The sequence below is a fragment of the Hyaena hyaena genome, unplaced genomic scaffold, assembly GCF_003009895.1.
Source record: "Hyaena hyaena isolate Hyena2069 unplaced genomic scaffold, ASM300989v1 scaffold_5, whole genome shotgun sequence".
Lineage (NCBI taxonomy): Eukaryota > Metazoa > Chordata > Mammalia > Carnivora > Hyaenidae > Hyaena > Hyaena hyaena.
The window spans coordinates 99,296-127,073 of NW_024080637.1; the positions used below are offsets into that span (position 1 = coordinate 99,296).

Here is a 27,778-nt window from a genome sequence, read left to right on the forward strand (position 1 = left end):
TGTGCACTAATTACTCTCTAGAATTCTAGAAGCTTCCATGATTTTTAGCAAATGCATCTTAGGTGGTGAGGTTTTTCACTAGTCTACACTCACTCAGAAAAAACAGTAAGACATCTCTATAACAAAGAGGCAAATAAGTGGTTATTTCCAATGGCATAAACACTTTGGGAAATTTCTATTTCCCTCTGATTCTTTAAAAAAATACTAATAACAACATCAGAACAAATGACATGAAAAAAGCCCAAAAATAATTCCTGGGGTCTCTTATAACAAATCAAGGGTTTGTTTTTGGTAAGTTTTTCTACACCTTGATGTTGCAAAAAGTAAAAAGAAGACACAGGGAAAAAACACATAATTAATTTCAACTCCCTCTCTCTCCCAAATTATGAGATTTACTGGATACTTTGACCAAGAACTTTATAGGGACAATTATGAAGCAAGTCCTACAGGAATGAGAAGAAAGTACAATGCTTTCTTTCCTTAAGGAAGCGTCTTGAAGAAGATTTTTAGGAGTCAGCGGAGGTACAATACTGATGGGAAGCAGGGGAAGAAGGGAGAGATCACACAATAGACTGTAACAATTCTAGAAACAATGGACAACACGCTGAATTAGTCTGAGGACTTATTCAAAAATTCAGTGTCCTGTGAAAATGATCCCTGGTTAAATAGTGCTCAGGACACAGCAGGACCTTATCTGTTGTAAGAGTTGGGGGCGTTGCAATTCGAGTTGTCACACAAGATTCAACTGGCATGTATTTCTTTCTTCAAACTATCAAAGTCAAGAACAGAAAATTTTCGGTAATGTTCATTTATAGTTGCAATCTGGGAAAAATGATGGCATCAAGCAGACTCTGCACTTTTGTTTCAAAATCCAATATTTAAGGGGCGCCTGGGTGGCTCAGTCGGTTAAGCGCCCGACTTTGGCTCAGGTCATGATCTGACGGTTTGTGGGTTCGAGCCCCACGTCGGGCTCTGTGCTGACAGCTAGCTCAGAGCCTGGAGCCTGTTTCAGATTCTGTATCTCCCTCTCTCTCTGACCCTCCCCTGCTCACGCTGTCTCTCTCTCTCTCTCTCTCAGAAATAAATAAAACATTAAAAGATTTTTTTTAATCCAATATTTAAGCAGGTTAGAGAGGACTACAAAACACTGCAAGTTTGGTTGTTCATGTTTAACTTTCTATATTCTCCAGATCATTGCCTTCATCTAATTCCGAATGACGTTTCTTTACTACTGCTTTAGCAGAACAACTATTACACTAGACTTAAAGGCTGCCGGAAGCCTTCATCTATCTAGTGGCCTCAAGAGAGCTGGGAGGCAGCTAAAGAGATGAGCATCAAACCTCTTATATTTATCATTTCCCCAAAACAGACAAATAGTAAAATCCACAAATTATAGAGTGCCTACTATGTTCCGGGTACTTACAAACATCTTGAATGCTTGCATTTCCATTTCCCAGTAGATAGGTGTTAATATCCTGCCTGCTTATAACTTAATAAAGCAGAAACTAGATACCAAGAGATGTCAAGCAACTTGCTCAAGATCAGACAGCTCTTACGTGGTATTTCAGAGCCAGGTCTCTTGTGTTCTGAAACTTGTATGTGTTGTAATACATCACACTGCCTTATATAGTTTCCCTTGTATATTATAAAAGCAGTGTCCTATTTAAGTCAATAAAGTATATTTATAGTTTAAGTTTCTAGTTTGGTTATGCAAAGAAAGACTCAAAGAAATGTTATATCTGCTGCAAAAGAACATGGAAAAAATAAAAACAACTCTGAAGTATACCAAGAATCACTGTGTTTTATACACCAAAAGTTTTTCTTGGCCTTAGCAGGGATCAGTTAGGATTTTATTAAACATGCTGCATTTATTATCAATAATTTTTAAATTTATTTTTGGGAGACAGACAGAGCATGAGCAGGGGAGGAGAAGACAAAGAGAGAGAGAGAGAGAGAGAGAGAGAGAGGGAGACACAGAATCCAAAGCATGCTCTAGGCTCTGAACTGTCAGCATAGGGCCTGACGCAGGGCTCAAACTCATCAACAGGGAGATCATGACCTGAGCCAAAGTCAGATGCTTAATCAATTGAGCCACACGCATGCCCCTATTATCAATAATTCTAAGACAGACTCTCCAAGAAATAAGTATCACGTAGACTTAAAAGAACATAATGACCCAAAGATGTTAACACTGTAAAAGAGTAAATACATTTAATAGTTACAGTAGGTCTCTTGCCCGTTCAACAAGTGGCTTCCTCTATAAAGCCTCCTACAAACATAAGACCAAAATTCTTTTTTTTGAGACTGCTATCTTCCAAACCTTCTCTATGTTACAATACAATAATACCTCAACCAGAGGTAAAGTCTAACACACACAATTGTCCAGAGTTCAGTAAGTCTTGACAACAAGTGAGGCACCTAAACTACTAAAGTCAGTGTCAATAGAAGCAACTTAGCAGAGTCTTCTAACTCATAGGAAAGCAAAGTTCTATAGAAACCATTTCAAGGAGAAGCCTAACATGGAGTCAATCGAATGCTATTGAGAGATTGCGTATAGTGAGAATAAATGAGCTCCAGGAGAGTAAGGCACACGGAAGATAGGTTGGAATGCTTTACAAAATCAGGTATGAAGAAGCAGGGAAAATGGGCGTAGTCAAGTCTTTGTGAAATCAGTCTATGGAGGGAAGCAGAAAATAGAGTAGTAGTTGCAGGGAGATGGGGGGAAGTGAGGCGGAGCTTCCTGAAGATGGGAGGGGTGAAGCATGCTTGCCTACTGATGGGAACAGTCTAGGAGATGGACACAAAGCAAAAACTGAGAAAGAAGGTAACTGAGGGAAGGAAGTCCCCAAGAAGGGGAGAAGCCACACAATCACTAGTCGGAGGAGCGGGACTTGAACCCAGAGGGAGAGAGCTCTTCCCACTTCTGATGCGCCACTCCACCAAAGTGCCTCCTCCTGAAATAAGTTCTGATGACTTATCTATCTTCCTGATACAGACTAATCATGAGCTTGTTTAAAACAGAGCCCATGAAGGGCACGTAAATATTGTTCTACAGCCTAAATGGAACCCTAACTGCTACTGTGTCTCTCTTCTTCACCGCCCACCATTCAGATTTCCCTGCACCTCCAGGTCCAAGTGTGGGCAATGGGTACCCCAGTCATGTCTGTCAGACTAATGGCATCAGCATACATTTCAGTGCCATTTCTCAGGCTCAGGATGAAAGGTGAGTAGTACCGGTACCATATTTTGCAAGTCATCTACCACCAGCAAATTTATGCTCGGCTTCGTCTCTTCCAGATGGAGAGAGCACAGCACTCCATAAGCAGCTGCTGCACAGGCAAGAACAGGACCTTTCTAGGACCATCTCATCTGTACCTTGTGATGAGATGATCACCAACCGTGATGCTAAATAAAGGCTGTGATTGCACAGATTAATCCCACAGTTAAAGGGCCATTCTGTTCCTCTGGGTAGAAACACATGCTGTGTGCTATGAGGGAGTAGTTCAAGATCCTGCACGCGTCTTAGATTTTTGTCTTAATGGTAAAATCCATTATGGTTCATTCCAATGTAATTTATTATGATTAACATGCTCAACAATAAAAAAGGTAAAACATTCAGACTATTTTGACTTTTACCCTTTTTCAGTGAATAGAAATGTTTTAAAATCATTTTTATGATGGGGAGAATAAAATGGGAGTTAATACAGCTTCTAAGGTTCATCCTTCTTACTCTGTACACAACCATTTCAGATGAGAGCTGAAAGGGCCCCCCAAAGAATTACCACATCATAAAGAAGTTCAGGTTAATTTTAAAGGCTTGCATACAAGTGATTTCTTCAATTTTTAAAAATGGGAGAGTGGAGTAAAAATTATATGGATTATTCAGGAGAAAAGGAATGATGAGTTCTCTAACGTATTCCAAATGTTCATTTGTGAGTGAAAATTTACAACCCAGGAGAGTAAAGAATAGACACAAAGAAAATGTCATACAAAGATCTGGTTGCTGGGCCAACAATAAAGTTTCCTGATTTTTTAGGGGATTTCCTCTCCTCTCAGGGTAAGTACAGGCATCCCAGTGTCAGGACTGAAGTTTAAAAATTTTGACTTCACACTCCTAATACTTACAAGTAGGAGATTCCCGATCCATTCAGCTTCCCCCTAACTATCCATCCTCCATGTGTTTAGGGAAGAACTGATTTTGGCTCAACACAGCAATCACACATATTCACAGAGGACTGAGAATAAACAAGAAATTATTGAGAAAACCAAGTAATTTCCTTTGCATGAAAAATAAATATAGTATAGCCTAGCATAATGTTTTATTCATCCTGCCGAGACACCCAGCTGAAAAGTAAAAAACTCAATCATACATATGTTTGGTGCATATCTGCCCTATCCAATATGGTAGCTACTAGCCACATGTGGCTACTGAAATTTAAATTAATTAAAATTAAATGAATTTAAAAATTCAGTTGTTCAGCATGGGCACATTTCAAGTGCTCAAAAGCCATATTTGGCTAGTTGTTACAGTACTGGACAGTACAGACATAGAACATTTATATCATTGCAGAACATTCTATTAGATAGCCCTGGTCTACGTGCCACCAAATAATCTTTCTTTTTGGTCCTACTGTCATATAACAGATAAATCTTACTTCTACATTTTTTCAGCATGTTTAGCCCTTTTGTTAAGTGGCAAAAGTAAAACACATGTACCGTACAAATACAGAATTACATATTGTGGCGGGGAGGGGGAAACAGTAGCCCTCTCCTCCCCAACTCCCACAGGCTGCGGATAATCCAGTGCTCAAGCTTGGTGAACATCTTTATAGGTAGTTTTCTCTATCCAGAATACCAGCTTCCGTGAGGTGAAGTGTTTATTAAAATGTGCTCACCAATTCTGTCAGTCAGAACATGATCGAAAGCTTGGAGTTTAAGGGTCTTACTGGTAAAATTGAATTTTGGAGATGTCATCTGTGATGTTCCATGTTTGCGATATGCCTGCACAGGGCATCTATTCATCCCTGTGTTCCTTGGATGTGAGCAGAACACCCATTGCTCTACTTAAGGTGAAATTTGAAACTGACTGGAGCATTTCATGGAGGAGAAAAGAAATATAATTTTAGGCCTCTTCAAATTGCTTGAAGTGTGAAATCAAGTAATGAACACTAGAAAAGGTTCTGTCAGCTAGAATCTAAGCTTAGTGTAGTCAGCATTTTCCTGCTAAACCTTATTATGGCAAAGCATTTGATTTTTCATCTCTGTACTGTGTTCATCCCCGCAGATAAACTACTTTGACCTCCACCTGTTACTTAGTGAAATCTGCCCACCATCCTTCAATAACCCTATTCTTTGCCATCAAAGGCCTTTGAGTCGTTGAGAAACTGGGAAGGCAGAGTGTAAGGAGCTGAACAGATAAGACTTCGTAATTACGCAGTAGTTCATAGTTCAAGCAGGACGCAATGCAGCAAAAGGAAACTTTTTTGTTGTTGTTTTTAAAGGCAATGCCTGTGGATGCTGGAAGGGGGCAACACATTTCATCACTTTAACATGGAATTTTCACAGAAAGAGATTCTCTTTTGAGCTCTTACTTAATGCAGAAAAAGCTTGGCCCTTTCTTTAAAAGGAAAACCTCTCTCTCCAAGAATTATGCCTTCATTTTAAACAGATGAGCCACCGGGCCATTACAAAGCTTAAAAACACTGCAAGTTATGCTCATTATGCAAAACAGAATGAACCACGAACCCCAAATGCAGCTCTGTGGATGCGAAAGGACCCCGTTCTGATGAAACACCATTAAAGTAAAAAATTAAAATCAAAAAGGAAAATAACTCTATACAACTACATAAACCATTTTCTGAAATATCTGACAAAATAGTTTTTTTTTTTTACCAATGACATACCAGAGAAAAAAGATTTCTGTGTTAAAGTTGCACTTCTCCTGATTAATGCTACACTCAACACAAGAGACAGTGTCTGTCTAATTACACTGAATACTTATCTGAGAGGGATTAGCAGGATGTTTCTGCTCACTGTCATTCTTCGTGACAATGTAATGATAGATCCGTTTACTTAGGAGTGCAATTATTAAAAGCCGTGCTGTTTTCTTAACTGTCTCCATATCTCGGAAATATTTTATCAAAAATTACTTAGCTGACACTAAGGGTAAATACTTGGCAAAGGTTTTCATATCAATGAAGTCAATGAGTTCGTTCCATTCCGTCACAGGCTTTGTAGAGAGTCTTAAGTTTGGACAAACCGATCACCATAATGCTTTTCTACTGGGGCTAATGAATCATGCTTTTTCCTCCTTGTCTTATTTGTCCAGATCCTAAAGTTTGGTTTTTACTTAAACTAAAAACTGCTCGTGGCCAACATTCTCTCTGGAGTCATGATTTAGCGCTTCTCCTTCATAGTCACGCTTTTTTTTTTCTTTTGGATCCTGACACAAGGATCCAATTTTATACAGACAACTCCCCGCAGGCCAATCAGAAAGGGTTGCTAGCATTATGCCATCTCTTGCAGCTTTTTCTACTCAGGCAATTAACTTTATCCAGCATCTATTAGGGAAAAGGTCTTTACACAAGAGAAAAACTGAAAAGCAAACCACACTGGGCTCTACAAGTGGGCTGGTTATCGTCAAACCAAAGGACTATTTCCATATGTGTCTAAAGAGACAGAATGAGGGTCCTTTCTTTTTTTTCCTCCCACTTTCCAATCTCAAATGACAGTTTTCAGCAACTGTGTCCCTGCACATAAGAAACAACCAAATATGTGTACTGAATGTAAGTTGCTGAACTTCTCCCACAAGGCAGAGTTTATTTCTATGACTTTAGTCAATTTAAGATGACTGTCAAGTAGTCCAAGTGGCAGATAATGACATTTACAACAAATTATATCTCTGGAAAAGTCTCCAAATGTGTGGTCGGGACATAAATTTATGTAACCCAATATAATGATTATGTATTATAAAGACTTTTTTTTTTTTTAACTCAAGGCATGTTAAGGCTTCAATGCTGATGGACAGACAAACTCATAAAAATATCAAGCACATCAAAAGGAGAAAAATTACCAGTTAAGTCTTTTGAGGATAAGATTTCTTTTCTGGAAAGAAAAAAAAAATCACCCACTGAAAAAGAGAACTCTTAAAATTAGAAGCAGGTGCCACCACTATGAAGTGATAAATATCAAAGAGTAACTGGCCCTGAAAAGCACTCTTATGCAACCCATACTACTTTTAATCCTTACACATGTATTTTGACTTAAGAACACGAAGAACTGTGTGTATCAGTCCCTAAAGAGTGTTCAACCACAGGAGATGCTGCACAGCCATTTTGATAAACCCTCTCTTCAGGTGGGTTCATGAAATGGCTGAAAGGCACATGGCAAATCCTGACTGGCATTCAGTCGTAAGTCATCTTGGTACCCTAGGATTCATTAATCTTGGAAGCTGATCGCAGCGAAGTGATTTCTGGGTTGGGATACCTAACAAGGCAGAGTAATCTGGTATTACAGAGGACACTTCAGATTAGAAACGGATAGTGGGTCGTCATTCCTTGAGTTTCTAGCGAGCTGAGTGCATTTCCAACAATGCAGACAAAAACTTTAACTACCTCTCATTACATACAATCCCTAAAGATAGGAATGTTTCTTCGAAATCAAGGGCAATAAGATGTTTGGACCACACTAAAACCTGGAAAAGCTGCGGCAGTATCCGCATAACTACCATCCATTCACAGCAGTCGGTAAAGCCAGCTCTCCACCGTGGGCTGAAGGAACCGGATTACAACATAGAGATCCAGAGATCTAAACAGACCAGAGAACCAAGAACCAGAGTAACCCAGTATTTTAAATCAAGAACTTTCACAGGGGCTTTCAATTGTTAATAAAGGGAAGTCAGTAATACTTTACTCTGAAGACTCAAGCCAATTAGCTGCATTTCAAAAGATTCCGTTTTTCTACGGCAGTTTCACTGTTGATTAAGGTTAAATGATGCTATGAAATAAAGTGACTTTTTTGATTCCTGAAGGTTTCTGCTATTTGAGAGACACACTTTGTGATTCAGCACTGGAGAGAACCTCTCCATTTCAGGACTTGTGGTGGTGTTCAGGAATGCATCAGAGAATAGCCCCTGATTTACTATGTCAATGCGAGCATTTCTCGTAATCTTGTAGGATGTAATTCACCCATCATCTCTCATCTCAAAATGGGTGCCATGCCTTTGATTAATTGATGAGTTTATGATGTATTTGAAACCCTTGTTTGGATCGAGTTGGATAAATAGGCATTATTATAATCCTCTGCTGAATTAGGAGGAACTTAACGGAGGACCAAGGGGGAGAAGAAAGGGGGAAATAGTTGGGGAGAGGGAGAGAGGCAAACCATGAAAGACTCTTGAATACTGAGAACAAACTGGGGGGGGGGGGGGGGGGGGAGGGGGGAGATGTGCATGGAGGAGGGCACTTGTGGGGATGAGCACTGGGTGTTATATGGAAACCAAGTTGACAATAAACTATTTGTAAAAAAAATAAAAATAAAAATCTCATTAAAAAAAAATCCTCTAAGTAGGAAAGAAATTGGGATGTGGACAACCTCATCAGAAACTTCCACGTAGCACAGCCAGGAAAGCTGTGGAGTCTTGAGATCTGGATGGACAGGAGGGTTTCTTTCTTCCTTCCCTACTCCCCACATAAAGCCCCCATTCTAGAGTATTAAAAAAGTTACTTTATTAAAGACATTGATGCCAAAAAAAGAGAACTTTATTCCTATATAGACCAATCGCGTCATATTTGATTATTTAACATTTAAATAGAATTCTCAATATGCAGGAAAAATAGAAAAACATAGGAGAGAGGGAAGTAAGTCTGAAAATAGACTTATTACTGACCAGTATCATTTTTTACAAATTAAATACACACACACACACACACACACACACACACGGGTGTTTTTAGAACAATATCTGGCCCATAGTGAGTGCTCAATAAACATTGGCTATTACTTATAAAACACATATTTAATATCCCAGCAGCATTCCAATGACAAAATATAGGTCAATTAATCTTTCATTGTTAATCAAATTCTGGTACTATTTGAGTGTATGAAATATCTACACTATGTTCATAGAACAGATGAAGTAAGAACGCCAAAGAATTTTTTCTCTCTCTATATTAGAGGTTAAAACTATTTTCTGTTTGAGTTCTATAAATATCTAATAATGCTTATTAGATAAATAACATGTGCTAGATACAGGAAAACCAGCACAGTGAACTCTTAGGTAAGTCTGATCTGCCTATCTAGCTACACCTACCTATCTCTTTTGCTTCTTTTCTTCCATCTATATACTTTGATTATTCTTCCCTTTGGTGAATTTAATGTCAACTCAGAATAACTGTGTTTCCTCTAAGTAAACATTTGCTTACATTCTGCCCAATTTCATCACCCGCAAATCAGAACACTCTGTTTCAGGAAGGGGAGATTTGAGTCCGTGGGTGGAGAAAGATCTGCGCACCTCCTGAGAGTTTTCTAGCACACTGCTTTTCTACACGCTTTTTAGAGATAAAGAAAGATAAGATTAGTATTATGAAGGGAAAGGAATAGGGACTAGCATTTACTGATGCTCCTTTAGTAATGGAATGGTTCACGCATCAACTTTTTCGAACAGTTACAGGGGAGGACTGTGGCCCAAGCCAGTGAAGAAACTCCTACCCCGAGTGAATCTCAGTGTGCTTGTGCCTTGTAGTGTAGCCACTGGATACTTGGTTAAGCAGTCACGCTCCTTCCTTGGCTGGCTCTACGCACCTTGAGGGCAAGGTCTGTCTGGGTTTATTTATTTATTTTTCCTTTCGTCACCTTGCACAGTGCTCTGCATGAAAAAGACACAGATATGCGCAATATGTTTTCAATTTAATTTCACATACAGGCATGCCCCAGAGAGTGGGTATAGCTCAATGGCAGAGCATGTGACAGTGGGCATACCTCGGAGATAATGCAGGTTCGGTTCCAGGCTACCACAATAAAGCAAATATTGCAATAAAGCAAGTCAAATGAATATTTTGGCTTCCCAGTGCATATGAAAGTTGTATTTACACTATACAATGGTCTAATAAGTATGCAGTGGTGTTGTGTCTGAAAAAACAATGTACACAACTTAATTTAAAAATACTTTATTACTGAGGCACCTGAGTGGCTAAGTCAGTTGAGCATCTGACTCTTGGTTCCGGCTCAGGTCATGATCTCATGGTTTGTGGGTTTGAGCCCTGTGTCATACTTCATGCTGACAGCCCAGAGTATGTTTGGGATTCTCTCTCTGCCTGTCCCCTGCTCATGCTCTTCCTCATTCAAAATAAATAAACAAACTTTAAAATAAAAATACCTTATTTCTATGCTAACCATCATTTGAGCTTCCTGCGACTTACAACTAATGATCACAGATCATCATATCAAATATAATAATGATGAAAAAGCTCACAGTATTGCAAGAATTACCAAAATATGACACAGAGACATGAAGAGAGCAAAAGCTACTGGATAAAGGATGCCAAGAGACTTGCTTGACACAGAGTTGCAACAAACCTCTGATTTGTTAAAAACACAGTATCTGAGAAGTACAATAAAGGGAAGCACAAAAACCAGGGAGATGCCTGTATCTTAAACTCATACAGCACTTCAGAATTTTCAAAGTATTTACCTGAACAAAAAGATACATAGTATTTGTATAAAGCTTTATGGTTTATTACGTCTACTTTACATATGTTAAAAATACTCTATGTCTGCTGCCATGCACAGAAGCTTGCACACAGCTGGTGCTTCATAAATGGCAGTCTCTACTTCTATTATCCTCTCAGCTGATCATTTCAAAGCCTACAAATCATGCAGGCTAGGCTGCTTCCCTGTCCCCAGTGTTTACATAGGAGGAAATGAAAATTCAGAGAAGTACTTTGCTAAAATTCCCAGGGGGGTTGGGTTCATGGCAGAACACAAGAATTGTAGAGTTTTGATTCTTCACTTGTACTCTTTCTCCTTTATAGTGCATTCTATTTCACTCGTTTTTTCTCCCTCCTCGGCGAGCCTGGGAAGACTGTTGTGGCTGGAATACAATTGGCTTTACAGTTCCTCCTTACTACATGCTAAATAAGGCCACATGATGAGCCAGCGCTTTGCTAACAGAGGCCACTGGGGCTGTGCTGAAGACAGAGACAGGAACAGAGCAGGGCCGAAGACTTCTCACACACACACACACACACACACACACACACACACACACACATATCCAAGGTAGAAGCTACATCTCTTTTTTCCTTCTTTCTGGAATGTTTACACAGCCTCAATTTCAAACATGAAATTAAAAATTTGGAGATTTGGATCATTTATTTACTCAGACAAGCCCAGCTGAAATGCAGCATCTGTTTTCCTGGGAGCCTCTGTAGTCACAGAGTTGTGCATCTGGGTTCTCGGATAGAAGTGAAGCTTCACTCCTTTGTACAACGAATGTATGCGGCCCTCTGCCTCCAGAGCACTTTGCCCTGAGCAAAGGGCGAGATTGGACATGCGTGGTCTCCATCTTATTGTTTCTTTATTTCTTCAACAGATATTGATTGGATGCCCTGTGCCAGGTACTATACCAGGCTTCAGGAATACAACACTAATTTCTTTTGACCGTGCTTCCTCGTATATATTTATATATATCTGAGAAGAGTATTTCTTTTCTTTTTATAGGAAACCTTTTGGACTCCCGAGTATAATAGGTTATTCTGGGCCCTTTACTTGGCCTTAAAAAATAAAACAGCTTTGATAAAGAAAGTAAGGACATTTTGGAAGGGTGGTTAGAGTGCTAGTGTGTAATGTAGCTTTCCTGTCATAACCCCTTGTTTGGATGGAATTTCTCTGAGAAAGGAGGGTCACCAGAGAACAGCCCCTCACCACTGTACCAGTGCTCCCTGGGGGACTCGCCTCTAATGAGCAGGTGCCAATATTAAAGGGATAACAGAAGAGAATGCTGTTGCAGAATGATGCTTTCCCACTGCTCCATAAATGCAGAAGAAAAGCCAGGACATTGATCCTATGGCAGTGTTCTGTAACAGTGACTATTCCTATTACAGCAGGAGACTGTGGGAGATTTAATCATTGTTCCTAATATATGCTAGTGCAGCACAGTGTCCGTGATCAATGTACTACTGTTACCAGCCTGCTGCCTTTTTATTGGCACTGATAATGGGCCTCCTCCTTAGGTGTCTCAGCTACAAGTTTAAGTTGGTAAACCTCTCCCACTCTTACAATTGATGGATGATGGCCGGCAGGCATATTAGGACCAGCAGAGTTGGGAATCCAAGTGAACCTAATGTGTGGTATTTAAAATTACGATGGGGGCGCCTGAGTGGCTCAGTCGGTTAAGTGTCCGACATCCGCTCAGGGAATGACCTGGTGGTTTGTGAGTCTGAGCCCCGCGATGGGCTCCGTGCTGGCAACTCAGAGCCTGGAGCCTGCTTCAGATTCTATGTCTCCCTCTCTCTGCCCCTCTCCCACTCATGCTCTGTCTCTGTGTCTCAAAAATGAATAAACGTTAAAAAAAAATTAAAGTTACGATGAATGAACAGAAGGCTGAAGAATGCAACTGTGCTCACAGTAGCGGTGACACTGAACTCTGGTTCTAAAGGTCCCAGGCTAACGGTTGACCAGCTGTTTATGAAGCTATTCTTCAACAAATACCTTTAAAACATTTATTTCTTTACTTAATAATTATGATAAGAAAAGACCACATGTTACTGCAGTGCTTGGTTTTGACCTTCAAAAATGAAGACTACTTACTCTTTGGGAAGAAGTTTATCTCTGAAAGAAGTACATCGGTGAAAGTTTTTAAGAAAATAACTACAATTAAGCTTACTACTTATCAAGTTTGACTTAAAAATGTTTCACTGAACTGTTTAGCACTTCCAACGTCCTGGCTAATGTAATTGTATCTGTTAGCAAGGTTTTATGATCACAATATAATTGAAGGCCATGCCATTTCTGAGCATTTTCTATAGGAGAAAATTTAAGGAGCTTCTTACTCCTATTTGCAAGCAAAGAACTCAATTTCACTGAGAAGTCCCATAATTTCTTTTTTTTTCCACAATAAAAAAAGATCTTAATTTTGACTGCAACTTCATGGAAATGTATGTGCTTGATGCAGGTGTGGTCTTAACCACAGTAGGTGGTGGCACTCGGGAATCTGTAGAGTGCATTGGACCCTTAAATGAGTCACTTTTGGTGACATAGAACCTGAGAAGGTTCACAGGACAATCACAAAGCTGCCTGGCAAGTTAGGAAGAAAGACGCAGAAAGAGCACTTACATTTGTATATACCAATGGCTGAAAGGCTATAAAATATCAGGTCTCACTTTCAAGTATGTAGCTGTTTCTCATCTGGGTTCCGAGTGAAACCTAGCTCCATCGCAGCCTTCTGAGGAAAGTGTCCTCAATTCTCTAGCTGGACTGAACAAGTCCCTTCTTTTACTTCTACAGGATTTAACCCTGCCTACTTTCAACCACCCTCAGCTGAGTATAATCCGAATGATACTTCACATAATTAGAGAACATTAACTTTAAAAAAGGACTTGGGCACTTGGAATGTTCAAGTTCAAGTTCATTACCTCATTTGACTGTGATAACTCTGTGACAGAGATGGCACAGAAACTACAGTTCTCATCTTACAGACAGTAACTGACAACTGAGGAAATCTGATTTGCCCATAAAGATAGGAACCTGATGGAGCTGTCTTTGTATGGACTCCATGTTGTGCCCAGTCAGTACTTAATAATCAATGACTTGGTTTGACTTGAATTATACCCATCAGCCATTCTTCGTGCACTTAAAGTGGAGGAAGACAAGAGAGAGAGATGGAGAATGTTCTTTCATGCAGTGAGGAATCTAAACACTGCATGAGTCACTGCGTGAGTGTAATATCTTCTCTGATATGTTTTAAAATAGGTTAGATTTGGGGCGCCTGGGTGGCTTAGTCGGTTAAGCGTCCGACTTTCGCTTAGGTCATGATCTCGCGGCTCGTGGGTTCGAGCCCCGCGTCGGGCTCTGTGCTGACTGCCAGCTCAGAGCCTGGAGCCTGTTTCAGGCTGTGACTCCCTCTCTCTCTGACCCTCCCCTGCTCACGCTATCTCTCTCTCTCTCTCCTAGAAATAAATAAAACATTTAAAAAATAAAAATAAAAAAAAATAAAATAGGTTAGATTTTTGTCTACCTAGAAAAATGTTAAAGGCATTCCTATTTAAAATAGGGAGGAAGGTTGGGGAGTACAACATGGAAAGTTCAGGGTCCCTCCAGACAAAGACAGAAGGGTGAGAGCCCACTGAAGGGAACAGTCAAGGGAGGGGCCTGTGTGAGTGCTTTTCAATCCCTAACACGTATAAATATCACCCGGATAAACATCATCAGCCATTACAATTCAGTTGGCCTGCGTAGGGCCTGAGATTCTTCATTTTTAATAAGTTCTCAGGTGATGCCATGTTGCCAGTCCTTTGACCACACTTTGAACAGCAAGGTTACACCTCATACGGTAGTGTCTCATATGGGCATTCCTTTTACTTGTGTAAGAGAAACTTTGATATGGACATCTGAAAAATACCAGACATAAATCAGGGCGGTTACATAAAATATTCTACAAAAAGTCACTACTGTGGTTCTTGTTATGAAGCTTGTACTGCTGAATGATCTTAGAAAGAAATATCTTTAAAAAAATGAAGTATTATCTTTAAAAAGAGAAGTCTGATTCACTTCAAGGAATACCCTTGAAGGCAAGGGAATATCTGTAAGGAAGTCTGGTACACTATTACCTGCCCACGGGGCCCATGGTTGAGGCTTAGTGACTGTTCTGCCTACTACTTGTTAGTAACTGGATCTGACCAAACAATAGTCTATACAGATTGAGAATATGGTAAACATCAATTCTGGGAGGATTATTGGTGGCAAATTCGGTTTTCAGATTTATTGACAACACCCCAATGGAGCCTTAGAGGCTCTGTTCATTCAGTCAATATTTACTGAGCACCTAGTATGTGCCAGGTGCTGTATGGATACTGGAGATGCAGCAGTGGGAAAGACCGGAGAGACATTCTAGAGACAGAACACGGACCGCAGCAACAGACAGTGGTATGGAGGGGAAAAAGTAGAGTTACAAATTCTAAAATGATGGAAGAGAAACAGCAACTACTGAGATCACTGGGAGCCTCTCCAGGGACATACTATTTGAACAAAGATCGGAATGCTGAAGATGATTTGATTTTATGGGAAAACAGTGATATTTTACTCTGTTAACATTTAATATTATTTGCTCGTATATTGTGTCCTACGTGTATTTCATAACCCATATTCCTTTTCTGGTTTCAGCTATATGACAAGGGTTTAGGATAAGCAAAGTGTGTGTGTGGGGGAGGGATTTAGGTCTTCCTGATGAGTTATTTTTTGTTTTTTATTATGTTTTTAATTTCAATACAATCCCGGGACACGAGACCTTAAATTAGAAGCACAAGCATTATGGTAAAAGAGGTTACTGAGCATAGAAGACAAAACTTAAACTCTGAACTTAGATTTAGGTTAAAATTTGGATCCTGCGTCCACAGGTTTGCTATCTGTATGGCCCTAGGCAAGTCATTTATTTATTCATTCATTTACTCATTTTGAGAGAGAGAGTGCAAGTGTGTGCACATGAGCTGGGGAGGGGAAGAAAGAAAAAAGAGAGAGAAACCCCAGCAGGCTTCATGCTGTCAGTGAGGAGCCCGATGCGGGACTCAATTTCAGGAACTGTGAGATCATGACCTGAACCAAAATCAAGAGACGAATGGTCAACTGACTGAGCCACCCAGGTGCCCCCACTTATCCTTTTATAAATCCGTTTTCATCTCTATGGAGGCAAGATCATTGTATCTTGCATAATTTAGGGTAATTAAATTAAAAACCTGGTATACAGTAGGTACTCAAGCAATCATAACTATAATTTTTACCATATATACAAAAGCACCGTGCACAGTGTCTGATCCCATGTAGGCGCCTGCCTGTTGGTTTCTGTCCTATTTATGGGCATTATCAGTTTCTCTGCAATTTTTCATTTGTACAGATAAACAAGAGTTGATGGTATGTGAGTTTTTGCTTGATAGAATTTCATAGGACTCATTTCATCAGTGCATGATTAGCTTCAAAGCTTCCAATCTAACTCAGTTTTGAGATAACTGGGAAATGAAACTAAGTGGAGGGAACAAACGTAGCATTGTAAGAGAAGCAAAAGTCAGCTTGAGGTTGTCTGATGTTCTTAAACTAACATCATCTTTCATCTCCTATGCCCTTCTTCCCAGATAATAAGAGCTGTGCACTAAAAGTGCTGAGATAAACTAATGGGGAACAGGATACTACAAAAGACATTTGAAAGAGCCCATGTAATTTACTGCATGTCTGGTTTGTTTTACTTTCCAGAGCCTTCCTGTTGCTCAAGGAAATTTGTCTCCTCTGGCAACCTTCTTCGGCCCTCTTTTGGCTGGGAGTTCTAAAAAAGCATTTGAGGGCAGGTAAACAGATGCAAAGCTCTCTGAGTGAGGAGTAAGGACAGGTCTTGCTTCCTGTGTCACATCTGAGGCAAAAAGAAAGTATCCTTAATATTTGTTTTCAAGAATTATCCCCCAACATAGGCAACTGAGAGGCTGCTGGAGCATTCAGACAGACGTAACTCCCAACATGTTCTGAAGGTAATTTACATGAGTGAACCACTAAAAGCCTCCTACTCAATGAACTGTACCCCTGGGGAAAAGCTACGCAGGCCCGGATCAGTGTGGGAACAACATAAGGGTGTTCTCTGTGCCAAAAAGGGGATTGGGCTAGATGGAAAATCCCCAAAAAGGACCATCTGGCAGCATAAATTATCCATTTAAAATTGCTGGTGTGAGTTAATGACACCAAAGTCACCACGAACATGTACAACATCCTTCGGTTGAGTTTTAATGTCCCCTCAGGCCCTGTTTCAATTATGACATTCTATGCTGAATATGGCCACATGTAAATTTATCCACTGTCCTCCCCCATGCCCCAACCCATATACCATGAAACTGCATTTTTCTGTAATGAACTAGGGATAGAGAATGGAGCATCAATCCAAGAATATAGTATAATTGTAGGGGATTTCTCTCTTATGCTATAAATATATAGTATCATTACCCAAAAATAATCTGGCCATTAAACTTCCGTTATTTAATAACTGCAAAGGATATAGGCATTCAGATATTAAAATTTATGATCATTTAAATCATAAGGTGCAAAGAGGAACAGAATTACGCCGAAAAAAAGAGTCACTAGGTCAATTTATTTAGGTTATATTTAACCTACCCTCTGCCCCCAAATATGCTCCCCCCAAATCTACTTAAGGACCCAGAGAACAGTTTCATGGTGGGGGAGATTCATGTATATCAACACAGCAAAGCAGCTTTCAAAATGTATAAAACTGCATCAGTACAACACTCAAGCACAATGCACCAAACGTATCTAGTTTGATTCTGATTTTCACTGAAGCAGGTGAACTGGCTAGGACTCCAATTAGCCTTTTAAAAAGGGTTCAAAGAAGTTGTACGTCTTTTAATTTTTTAATAGCACATAAACTTTTCATTGGCACTATCCTGAGGTCTTGCTGATGATGCTGTTAGTGGCAATGAGCAGTCAGCAGTCAGCATTTTCATTTAGGCCTGGGTTTTTTTTTTCTTTTCTTTTCTTTTCTTTTCTTTTTCCTTTTTTTTTTTTTTTTGAGAGAGTATGTGTGAGCAGGAGCAGAGGGACAGATGGAGAAAGAATCTTAAGAAGGCTCTCTGCTTGGTGCAGAGCCCAACGCGGGGCTCAATGCCACATGCCTGGGATCATGACCTAAGCCAAGAGTCAGATGCTCAACAGACTGAGATACCCAGGCGCCCCAGGCTGGGCTTATTTCTTAGCCACTTTCGGTGAAGTGCCATGAGCTAAGTATGGCATGAACCTGGACCTTTTTTTGAAGGTGCACCACACCTTGAGTGCTGTTAGCAATAATTAGAAATAATGAGAAAATGGAGGATAATATCCCCATCTTCCTACAGGCATATCCCCATGTAATGATCTCCTTAAGCGAGTTTCCCACACCCAACCATGAATTCCTTGAAAGCAAAAGCCGTGGCCTTCCTATTCACCCTGGAGTTCCCAGAACCGGGTAGTGTCTCATCCACAGAAAACTCCCTATGAGGATGGCTGAATGAGTGAGTGAGACAACTAGGTAGAAGCAGGGCCAAGGGGAATTTCTGCACTTTAGTAAAGGGAGTAAGATATAGGACTCATCCAGTGGGGCCTGAGGTCTTGTTCTGTCTTGTTTTGTATTTAATTATCATACAATAAAACTGTGGTAGGGAGGATGGAAGGTACACATTTCTGTGAATATATAGTTTAAAAAAAATTTTTTTTTAAATTTTTGAAACAGAGACAGAGCATGAGCGGGGGAGGGGCAGAGAGAGAGGCAGACACAGAATCTGAAGCAGGCTCCAGGCTCTGAGCTGTCCGCACAGAACCCAACATGGGGCTCGAACCAATGAACCGTGAGATCATGACCTGAGTCGAAGCTGGACGCTCAAGTGACTGAGCCACCCAGGCGCCCCGTCATTTCTGCGAATATAAACACATGTATAGATTCCTGTACTCACCACCACAATCAGGATAGAGGGCAGTTTCATCACCCCCAAAATCTCCCTTGTGCTATTCCCTCTGAGGATTGCTTTTTAATATGTCAGGGAGCAGAGAAAGGAGTTAAGATATGAAGACAAAAGGGTGGGTTCAGAAATCTCCTTGGTCCTTATCTGTTCTTGGGAAGAATCACTCTGTGGCATGGGCGGGGGTGGGGGTGGGGGGTAGAAAACAATCAGAAAGCATTTTGTTTTAAATTTACTCTGTGCCACATATAATTCTTAGATGGGTTATGTATGTTACCTTATTTAATTCTCAAGAGCTGAAATGAGCTATTATTATTAACTGAATAACTGAAACAGCTGTTATTACTGATAAATTAAAGAAATGGGGACATTTATGCTCAGAGAGGTTAGGTCATTTGCCCATAATCCCACAGCCAGCAGGAGCTAGAGCCAGGATTACATTCCGCCTCTCTATTCCAAAGCCCACGCTCAATCCTCTTTATCCATTTGACTTTGCAGACGGGGAAGGCACCAGAGAAGATTCTCCCTTGTTCATGTGGAGGTTAGACACTGATTAAGGTTTCAAAAAGCTCCTGCTATCCAAATTATTCACATTCCTCTCAAGACTCCAGAGCCAAGACGAGACTATCCCGGGAGGTCAGAACAGCAGTCATCATTTGCTTATTTCACTAGAGATGGACATAAAGATAGTTGTTCCATTTAAATAGAAACACAATCATGATGAGAGCCAAAACTAGGAAAAAATATTTCAACATCTCCTCCTTTTATAAAAATCTAAGTATAAATTGTGGCACAGGGAACCCAGTCTCCTAGCCCAGTTGAAAAAGTTGACAGATTTTTATTGAAGATTGTTCCAAGCCAATCCAAAAAGCCAATCCCCAAAGGCACTTGGCATAAAAACAAAAGCAAAGGCAAATGCATACGAGATTGTAGTGCAGGTAAAAATATGAAAGCGTCAAAAACCACAAACCCTTCTCACAGCCTTTCTTTCAGTTGAATTGCTGCTCTGCACGGCCACCCTTGCATGAAAGCAGCAGCCAGAGACAAGCAAGTGTTTGCGCTGAACAAGTGGACTGCTTCGAGGCTACTTCCTTCACTGTACTGCACGCGGCATGGCCGCCATGTGCACTGGAGGCCTGAGTGCGCCCAGCCCTGCTTACCTGGCTCCACTTCATGCCATCCGCTCGACTGACTGCCACTTCCCGGGGAGCGCCCTTGGCCTGTGTAAAATGGCTCTTCACCAGGACTGTCCATTTCATCCTCCACGGACTTGAGGCGCTTTGTGGAGCTGAAATAACAAACGGGTACATGTTTAAAAGCCTTCCAAACCAGCTCTCTTGGATACTACATCTCTGGCTGAAAGAAAGCCAATGGAGGAAGCAACTGGGCAACTCGGTGGAGTTCTAGGACTCTCTCTAGGCTCAGGTTCAGTTGAGTGAGTCACTGGAGGTGGGACAAAGTCGTGGGTCTGTGTTGTTCCAAGTGTCTGCATTTGATTTTTATTGTTCCTCAAGATGCTGCTGCTGCCACATCCTGTTCCCTTCTTTGAGGAACTGGTGGCTGACTCCCACTCCGGTCTCCACAGGGAAGTGTCCGTAGGAAGACCACATTTCGTGTCTCCTCAGGTGGCGGCTGGCCCCTGGCCATCAGCAATGTCCCTAGACGCTAATTGATCCTCTGGTACCCCAAAAAGGATAAAAATCAGGGGTTGACAGCCCTTTGAGGAAAGCTTGGACTGCTTTTGTTTTTTTTTTTTCCTGTGTTTTCTCATCTTCCACTTGGATCTGTTCATTCAGAAAATATTTGCTGTGTAGCTACAATGGTCCAGATTCTGATGTAGATGCTAGAGATAACACGGTGAACAAAACAGATAAACACAGGGGAAGGAGTGCATCCCTCTGAGAATCAGGGACACAGAAAAAAGAGCAGCCCAATCCCTTTTATGCCCTTCTTCTTCTTATGCCTATACAGAGGGTCCCAAAAGGAAGTTCTGGATTTTTTTATTTTTAGAAAGGCATGGTTGAGAAATTTCCAGAATGTATCTCATTTCTTCCAGTTGAAGGACTGATTTTTTTGCTTCAGGAGTGAAAAGACAGTAAAATGCCATGTTGCTAATATGTTCTAATTGTCTTAATTGATTATGTCACTAACATACAACCAGAATGAATAGATTTCATACCTAGTGGGAGTGCCTGGTGGGAAATCTCTTCCTCATGTGTCAGGGTACAGAATTTTTAATATGTTTTCATTTATCAAACACATGCTGTGTCCCTTCTATATACTAGGGGCTGTGCTAAATGCTGGGATATAGAGATGCATCAGACATGGCCCCTGTGTCATGGAGTTCACAGTCTAGTGGATAGAGATGGAGAGGTAAATAAAATTGTGCAAAAGAGAAATACAGGTATGATGCAGGCATATATATGGCACAGTGGGTTCCTTGATGGAAGAAGCAAATAATGATATGCCTGGAAGGTTGGGAAAAGCTTCCTGAAGGAGATAGTTCCTGAGCTGTAAGAGTGAGTGTCAAGGAGACAGGGTATAAGGAAGAAAGGGCACAGAGAGGCTGGTATTAGGCTGATGCACCACTCAGGCATCCATTTTTATTTCAAAATACTGAAATACTTCTTTATCAATTGGCAAAGTGCCACTGTCACAAGCCCTGTAAGTTTTGCCACGCTTACTATCCCAATCTTTGCCCCAGGACACCCTCTTGATCCAAAAACTAAAGGGTTAATATCTGGTGCATCTGGGGCATTCCAGGGCTTAGCCTGAGCAGGGGGGCAGTGACATCTATTTTAATTGGTATGCTCATGTCACACAGGTTATCTGATATTCTGAACATCACTCCCAGGAGGGAAGTGTGTATCAGGCAGAAGCCACATCATAGGTAAGGTGTGACACACACAGAGAACTGCTAGGTGTTTGGCCTGGCTGAAGTCAAGGGAGGGCCATAGTGAAGGAAGTGGGGTGGAGGTTACAGAAGAAATTACCTATCTGGATTTTATCCTACAAGCAATGGAGATTCCTTGGAAAGTGACATTAGAGTTGATTCCAGAAAGGTCACTCTGGTAGTTGTGCAGATGATGGCTTTGGAAAAGCAAAGGAAAAAGGAGATGGAATCTACAGGCAGGGAGGCAGTTAAGAGGCTATTGCAGCAATCTAAAGAAAAAAATGTGGAGGACCCAATTTAAGGCAAGAGAGTCTAATTATTAAAGTTGGCACTCCAGTATTCTTTGCTTTTAAGCTCTAGTCTCATTAAAGGCAGATCACAGGAAAGCAACATATCTGCCGCGTGCTAGCTTAGTACCCAAAGGAAAAACCTTTCGTAGCTTATTTTATGTTCTTTGCTTGGCTTTCCTTGAAGTTCAATGAAAAACAGCCACCAGAGCAACTTTTCTATATTTTATGTGAACTACATCTAATAGAATTTTTTAATTTTTTTAATGATTATTTATATTTTGAGAGAGAGAGAGAGAGAGAGAGAGACGGAGGATGAATGGGGGATGGGCAGAAAGAGAATCTGAAGCAGGCTCCAGGCTCTGAGCTATTTTGACAGCACAGAGCTTGACATGGGGCTCAAACTCATGGACTGGGAGATCATGACCTGAGCCGAAGTCAGATGTTTCACCGACTGAGCCACCCAGGTGCTCCTAGACATTTTTTATAGAAGGAAGTACAGACACCAAAAAATTACTACAAATACATAAGCCAGAAAAAAAATATGGACACTTTGAATTAATTTCTACTGTTTCCTTTTATCAGAAATGCACATTATGTAACATAGCGTTTTCCCTTCTCGCCTTGGCAACCAGGAATCTTAGGATTAAACTCTTTGTTAAGGTTCCTGATACAACAATCTCTCCTATCTTTCCATATGGTCTCTGGCCTCTCTTTCAATATTTAATAGTACTTGCTGCATTGAAAACTTGAAAGTCACTTGAAATCATTCCGGAAGTTGGTAGAATACAAGTTAAAAACAAAATACATATTTCCCTTATGCTTCCTGGCTAATAAAAGGCAACACCTAGATGTTCTGATGTGACTGTGAGATCTGTAAGGAAAAGGGCCTTCTTTTTTTTTCTTTTCTTCTTCTTCTTTTTTTAAATCTCTACTGCCCACCACAGTGTTTGGCTAATGGCAGATGTTCAAAAAACTGCTGAATTGGGCTATTAACTTAGAAACAGCCAGATGAGTACTTGTGACAAGCCTTTGCCAAGTGTCATGATTTAATGAGATCCAACACACAAGGCCAACTCTACTCACTGCCCATTATTCTTCCATTATTAATATTTTTCTGAGTTTCCAAAGCTTTTGATTTCCTTGGTGTCCTTTAATAAAACACAAATACCCTGTGCAGGTATTAAATCCTAAAGGTGGAGGTCTGTAGTTATTAGCTCCCACTTTAGTTTGAAAGCAAGGACTCTTCAGAGGTCTGATACAGGACAAATATCCGCAGGGTAGAGGAGCAGGGAGGAGGAGAGAAAAAGACCCAGGAGTGAAGAAAGTCGGCAGTGCCACGATGGACAAGTGGAAGGTTTCCAAGACAAAGTTTACTGACTTCACAAACTTGACAGTTGGTTTATCTTGACAAAGTTCTTTGGGGTAAAAAAGTATATTTTATCCCAATTTTTACACAACCCCTTCTATGATTTTGGAGATGTTTACTATGAAGGGGTACAGAGCTACAGTTAATGACTATCAATCTCCTTTATTATTTTTTTAAATTTAGAACTGAATCAGTCATTGATTTTGGTTTCTTGCTCTTGACTTTTGAATACACTGATTCTATTCTCCCAGAAACATTTGAGGAAAACAAGAAAGTACCAGTAAGATCTCTACATAAGAGGGAAGAGAAATACTCTTTTGAGGAGTGACGCACTGTCTCTTCCTGTGAGTGTAATTTGTTGTGTTCCTAGCAATTCTACCTAGAAATTAAGGTAAAGCTATTACCTTCATTCCAAATATTTGTTTAATTTGTTTAATATTTGCAAAGCCTAGAAGCCTTACCTCGTACCCACAAAACTGCAAAATGCCTCTTTCCTGCATGTTCATAGTACCCTGAACTGAACACTTTCAACTTGTCAGTTTCTACCATTAGACCTGGAAGCTCCTATCACTTGACCTTATATCCACAGTGCCTAGGACAACATCCTGTTACTTAAGAAATGTTGCTGAATTATATACTATCCTCTATGGGATTTAACAGTCTGGATGGGGAGGCAGGACCTATACAGATCTCAAAAGATGGTAATAACAATTCAAGGTAGCAAACACTAAGTATCCAGGAAAAATAGGGACACTAGATATTCCTTTTTGGGGGGCTTTATGTTCTATCGTTCCTTACTGAAAGAGTAAGCCCCATTCCTAAGAGGATCCAATGGGAAAATAATATGTTTTTAATTGATTAATTAATTATTTTGAGAGAGAGAGAGAGAGCACAAGTGAGGGAGAGGGGCAGAGTGAGAGAAAGAGAGACTCTTAAGTAGTAGAGTAGAATCTACTCTCAGTGCAGAGGCCAATGTGGGCCTTGATCCCATGACCCTAGGATCATGACCTGAGCCAAAATGAGGAGTTGGATGCTCAACCGAATGAGCCATCCAGGTGCCCCTAGAATATCATGTTTTTAAAGTTCCAGCACACCTGAATTTGAATATAGACTCTGCCATGTGCTAGATCTGTGACCTTGGGCAAGTTACTTAACTTCTCTGGGTTGTGGGTTGATCCCCCGTTAAATGGCAACACTGTCTATATTGTAAAAGTATTGTGAAGCTTAAATCACATCAGGGATGTAAAGCATCTAATACAGTGTCTGCGATAGAGCAAGTGACCAATTAACATTGGCACAGCATGAACAAATATTGATTGGTTGATGAACTTTTCTATATGTAAATCTGGGGTATTCTTCTGGGCACATTTTCTAACCTGTACACAGATAATTCTGCTGAGTCTATATATTTAGAGAATAATTAAAAAAAAAATCATCCTAAGAGATCCTAATGAGAGTAAAACAAACATATTACCGAGTTATTAACTACTGCTGCTGTTTATAATTAGCTCCTTATCAGGGTTAGGTATTTGCAGAATATGAGAGTGACAGTAGCCTTTTAAATGACATTAAAAACCAGGTTTCCACTCGGAGAATCACAACAAAAGGCAGTCAAACAGCTGGAGAAGTCCAAAGGACGGGGGGTGAGAAGCACTGTTTGGGGTGTTCATGGTACACGCGCAGCACACATATGAAAAACAAACAGCCCATCAACTTTTAAATTAATCACCACCACAAGTATTTGCAAAGCGTTTTCATGTTGACTGAGTGCCGTTACACAGAATGTCCCTTCCATCGGCAAACATTCAAAATCCTCAAAATGTATTAACACCCGAATGTGTTCACAATCTCATTCTTTTATTATAAATGTACTTTGGATTTCAAACTTTCCCCCCTCCCCACCCGGAGGATGAACTAAGGGGAACATTTAAACAACATGAACGATGAGGGGAGGATTTGGCGGTTATATTTAGGGAATAACTGTTCAGCTGTCTTCGAGGTATTAGTAATGACTAAGCTGATTCTTTCCCCTTTTCTCTGTCCTTTTCTTTCTTTCTTCCTTCCTTCCTTCCTTCCTTCCTTCCTTCCTTCCTTCCTTCCTTCCTTCCTTCCTTCCCTCCCTCCCTCCTTCCTTCCTTCCTTCCTTCCTTCCTTCCTTCCTTCCTTCCTTCCTTCCCTCCTTCCCTTCCTTCCCTCCTTCCCTTCCTTCCCTCCTTCCCTTCCTTCTTTCCTTCTTTCCTTCCTTTTCTCCCTCCCTTCCTCCCTTCCTCCCATCCTTCCTTCCTTCCTTTCAAGTAATGCTGTTTAAAATATATAAAGTCAAAGTAAGAAGGAATCTCTACCAAGGACAATTTCTATAATCTGGCCATTGTTTTCAATTACAAAATTCTGGGGCTTGCTTTAAAGAAGAATATACCTTTGTGAAACATTTTTTTTCTCCGCAAAGTACACAAACATGAAAGATCATTCTACACCATTTTTTTCTTTGTTGTCACAGTCCAGTGCTAAAGCCAATTTGTAAAAGAATCCTGTGGGTTTAATGCCTAATCTCTTTCCTTCTGGTATGGGTTATCCAGAGACAACAAGGTCTTGCAAAATGCTTCATTTTGATTTGGGCTTTGTGACCTCGAGGGGATCAAGAATCCTGGGATCGTTATCTGGTTGGCTCTTTCAGTGTGACTTTTTTTAAAGGTCTTCTGGTGCAACAAAATCTATAATCCAGCACCCCCACCCCTCCTCATGCCATGGGCCTGCATTCATTTTTACAACCTCACACCTAGATATCAGGAGGATTTCATGTCTCGGGCAACTCCAGCAGCCTGGGTTTTGAGACCCGGTCGGGGGGAAGCGAAAGGACTGAGCTGTGATGTCTGCTGTGGGCAGAGGGACTGGAACTGGTGTCGCCAGTGTCAACATTTTGCCAAACAAGCCTAAACACGTGCCGTTTCCTGTGGTGAAGAGGTGTCCTCAATCTCCTGGGAACATGCTGTGTTCACTCTGCACCCTTTCTCTATGCTTTGCGTGTCTTCACCCCACCCAGACACCATTCCCTTTCCTTCCTGTCTTGCCAACCCTAACCAACATTTATAACTGAATACAAGACTATCTGTTTGGATAAAGCCTTCTTTAACTATTTTTAGCCTATGCCACTATATGTACATATATATATACACACATATATATACACACACACACATTTATATATATATAAATGTCATTATATATATATATGTATATATATACATACACACTGCATTTCTGCTGTATGTACATTTGCTTTCTCTTCCCAATGGGACCGAAAATCTGATGGGGCTGAACACACTTCCCTAGTATCTTTGTAGAACAAACACATGTTGCAAGTGCCTCTAGGCTCATGGTGAAAATCAAGGTGTGTAACTATGAAGAGCCACCAATCAAATTACCTGGTAGAGGACGTGCTGGGTAAAGACCTCCTCATTGCTCCTGGACTCATGCTGTAGTATGAAGAACTTTCCAAATCTGAGAGAGAAAAATTTGGGCCAGTTCCTGCAGCTATTGGTGCTAGAAAAAAAAAAAAAAGTTATGTTCTGTGAATAAACGATCAATGAGGACATATATCAGTGTTGCATTTAGCACATTTTATTTCTGAATTTCTTTGATAAGCTTATCCAAAATCATCAGTAATGAACTCTGACCTCCCAGGAATGTTGACAATAAAAATCATCTACACCAGAAGGACTCTGTTTTATATTGTATCTTTTATCTTTTCTCTTTTTGTAATAATGGCAAATAGTCAACCAAGGCTGCAACACTTCGGGATGCTTTTAACAAAAATGCCTCCGTGTTTTGCTCTGAAACTTCTCTTGAGTGACCGGCAAGAACATTCTCTGGGCTTTCCTAACTTTGTCTGATATTGACAGCTTTCATTCATCAGTATTTTGGAATTAGCTCAGAACTGCAAACTCAACTTTCTGGGCTCCCCATTGTCAATTTCCTGCGATGAAAGGTGTGTGATTTCTCCTTACTCTGAATCACCACGGCACCTACATACACCGTTACTTTCACTGTCCCACCTCCTCATTTGAGGCAGGGTCCTCTAACTACGGTTCATGGGCTGCAGTTCTTCTTAACAAAGTTCTACTGGAAGGTGGTCACACCCATTTATTGACATACTGTCTCTGCTTCCACACTGCGATAGCAGAGACAGGCAGCCACGACAGACACCATGTGGCTCACAAAGCAGAAAATATTTCTATAAAAGAATTTGCCGTGGTCTGATTTAAGGGATTGTTAAGGTTAATTTTGACTATATGTGATTTTCAGAGCTGATCCTTGTATGTATGAGATGGGAGTCTCTGTATTTTTTATGGCCTGGAGCCTCCAAATCACCTTGTTTACAGTAGTAGCTTAATAAATATTTTTGAATGAATAAATAACAACCTATCAATCTTATAAAACAACTGTGCATAGTTAGTGGTGCAACTATATTAGTACAAATATTCTCTTCTTTTGAAAGATTATGCAAAAGTGGGGGCAACAGATTCATGTCTTACTG

General features: G+C 40.5%; 1 protein-coding gene across 4 annotated transcripts in view; it reads right to left on the minus strand.

Annotated features, from left to right (window-relative positions):
- Positions 1-27,778, minus strand: part of NFIA (nuclear factor I A) — a 370,202-nt gene that overhangs the window by 84,868 nt on the left and 257,556 nt on the right. For all 4 annotated transcript variants that reach the window (XM_039238382.1, XM_039238388.1, XM_039238398.1 and 1 more), the window contains 2 exons: positions 26,667-26,784; positions 19,856-19,983 (listed from right to left, as the gene is read on the minus strand). In XM_039238382.1, the coding sequence (XP_039094313.1) occupies positions 19,856-19,983; positions 26,667-26,784 (246 nt within the window). The remainder of the gene's footprint in view (positions 1-19,855; positions 19,984-26,666; positions 26,785-27,778) is intronic.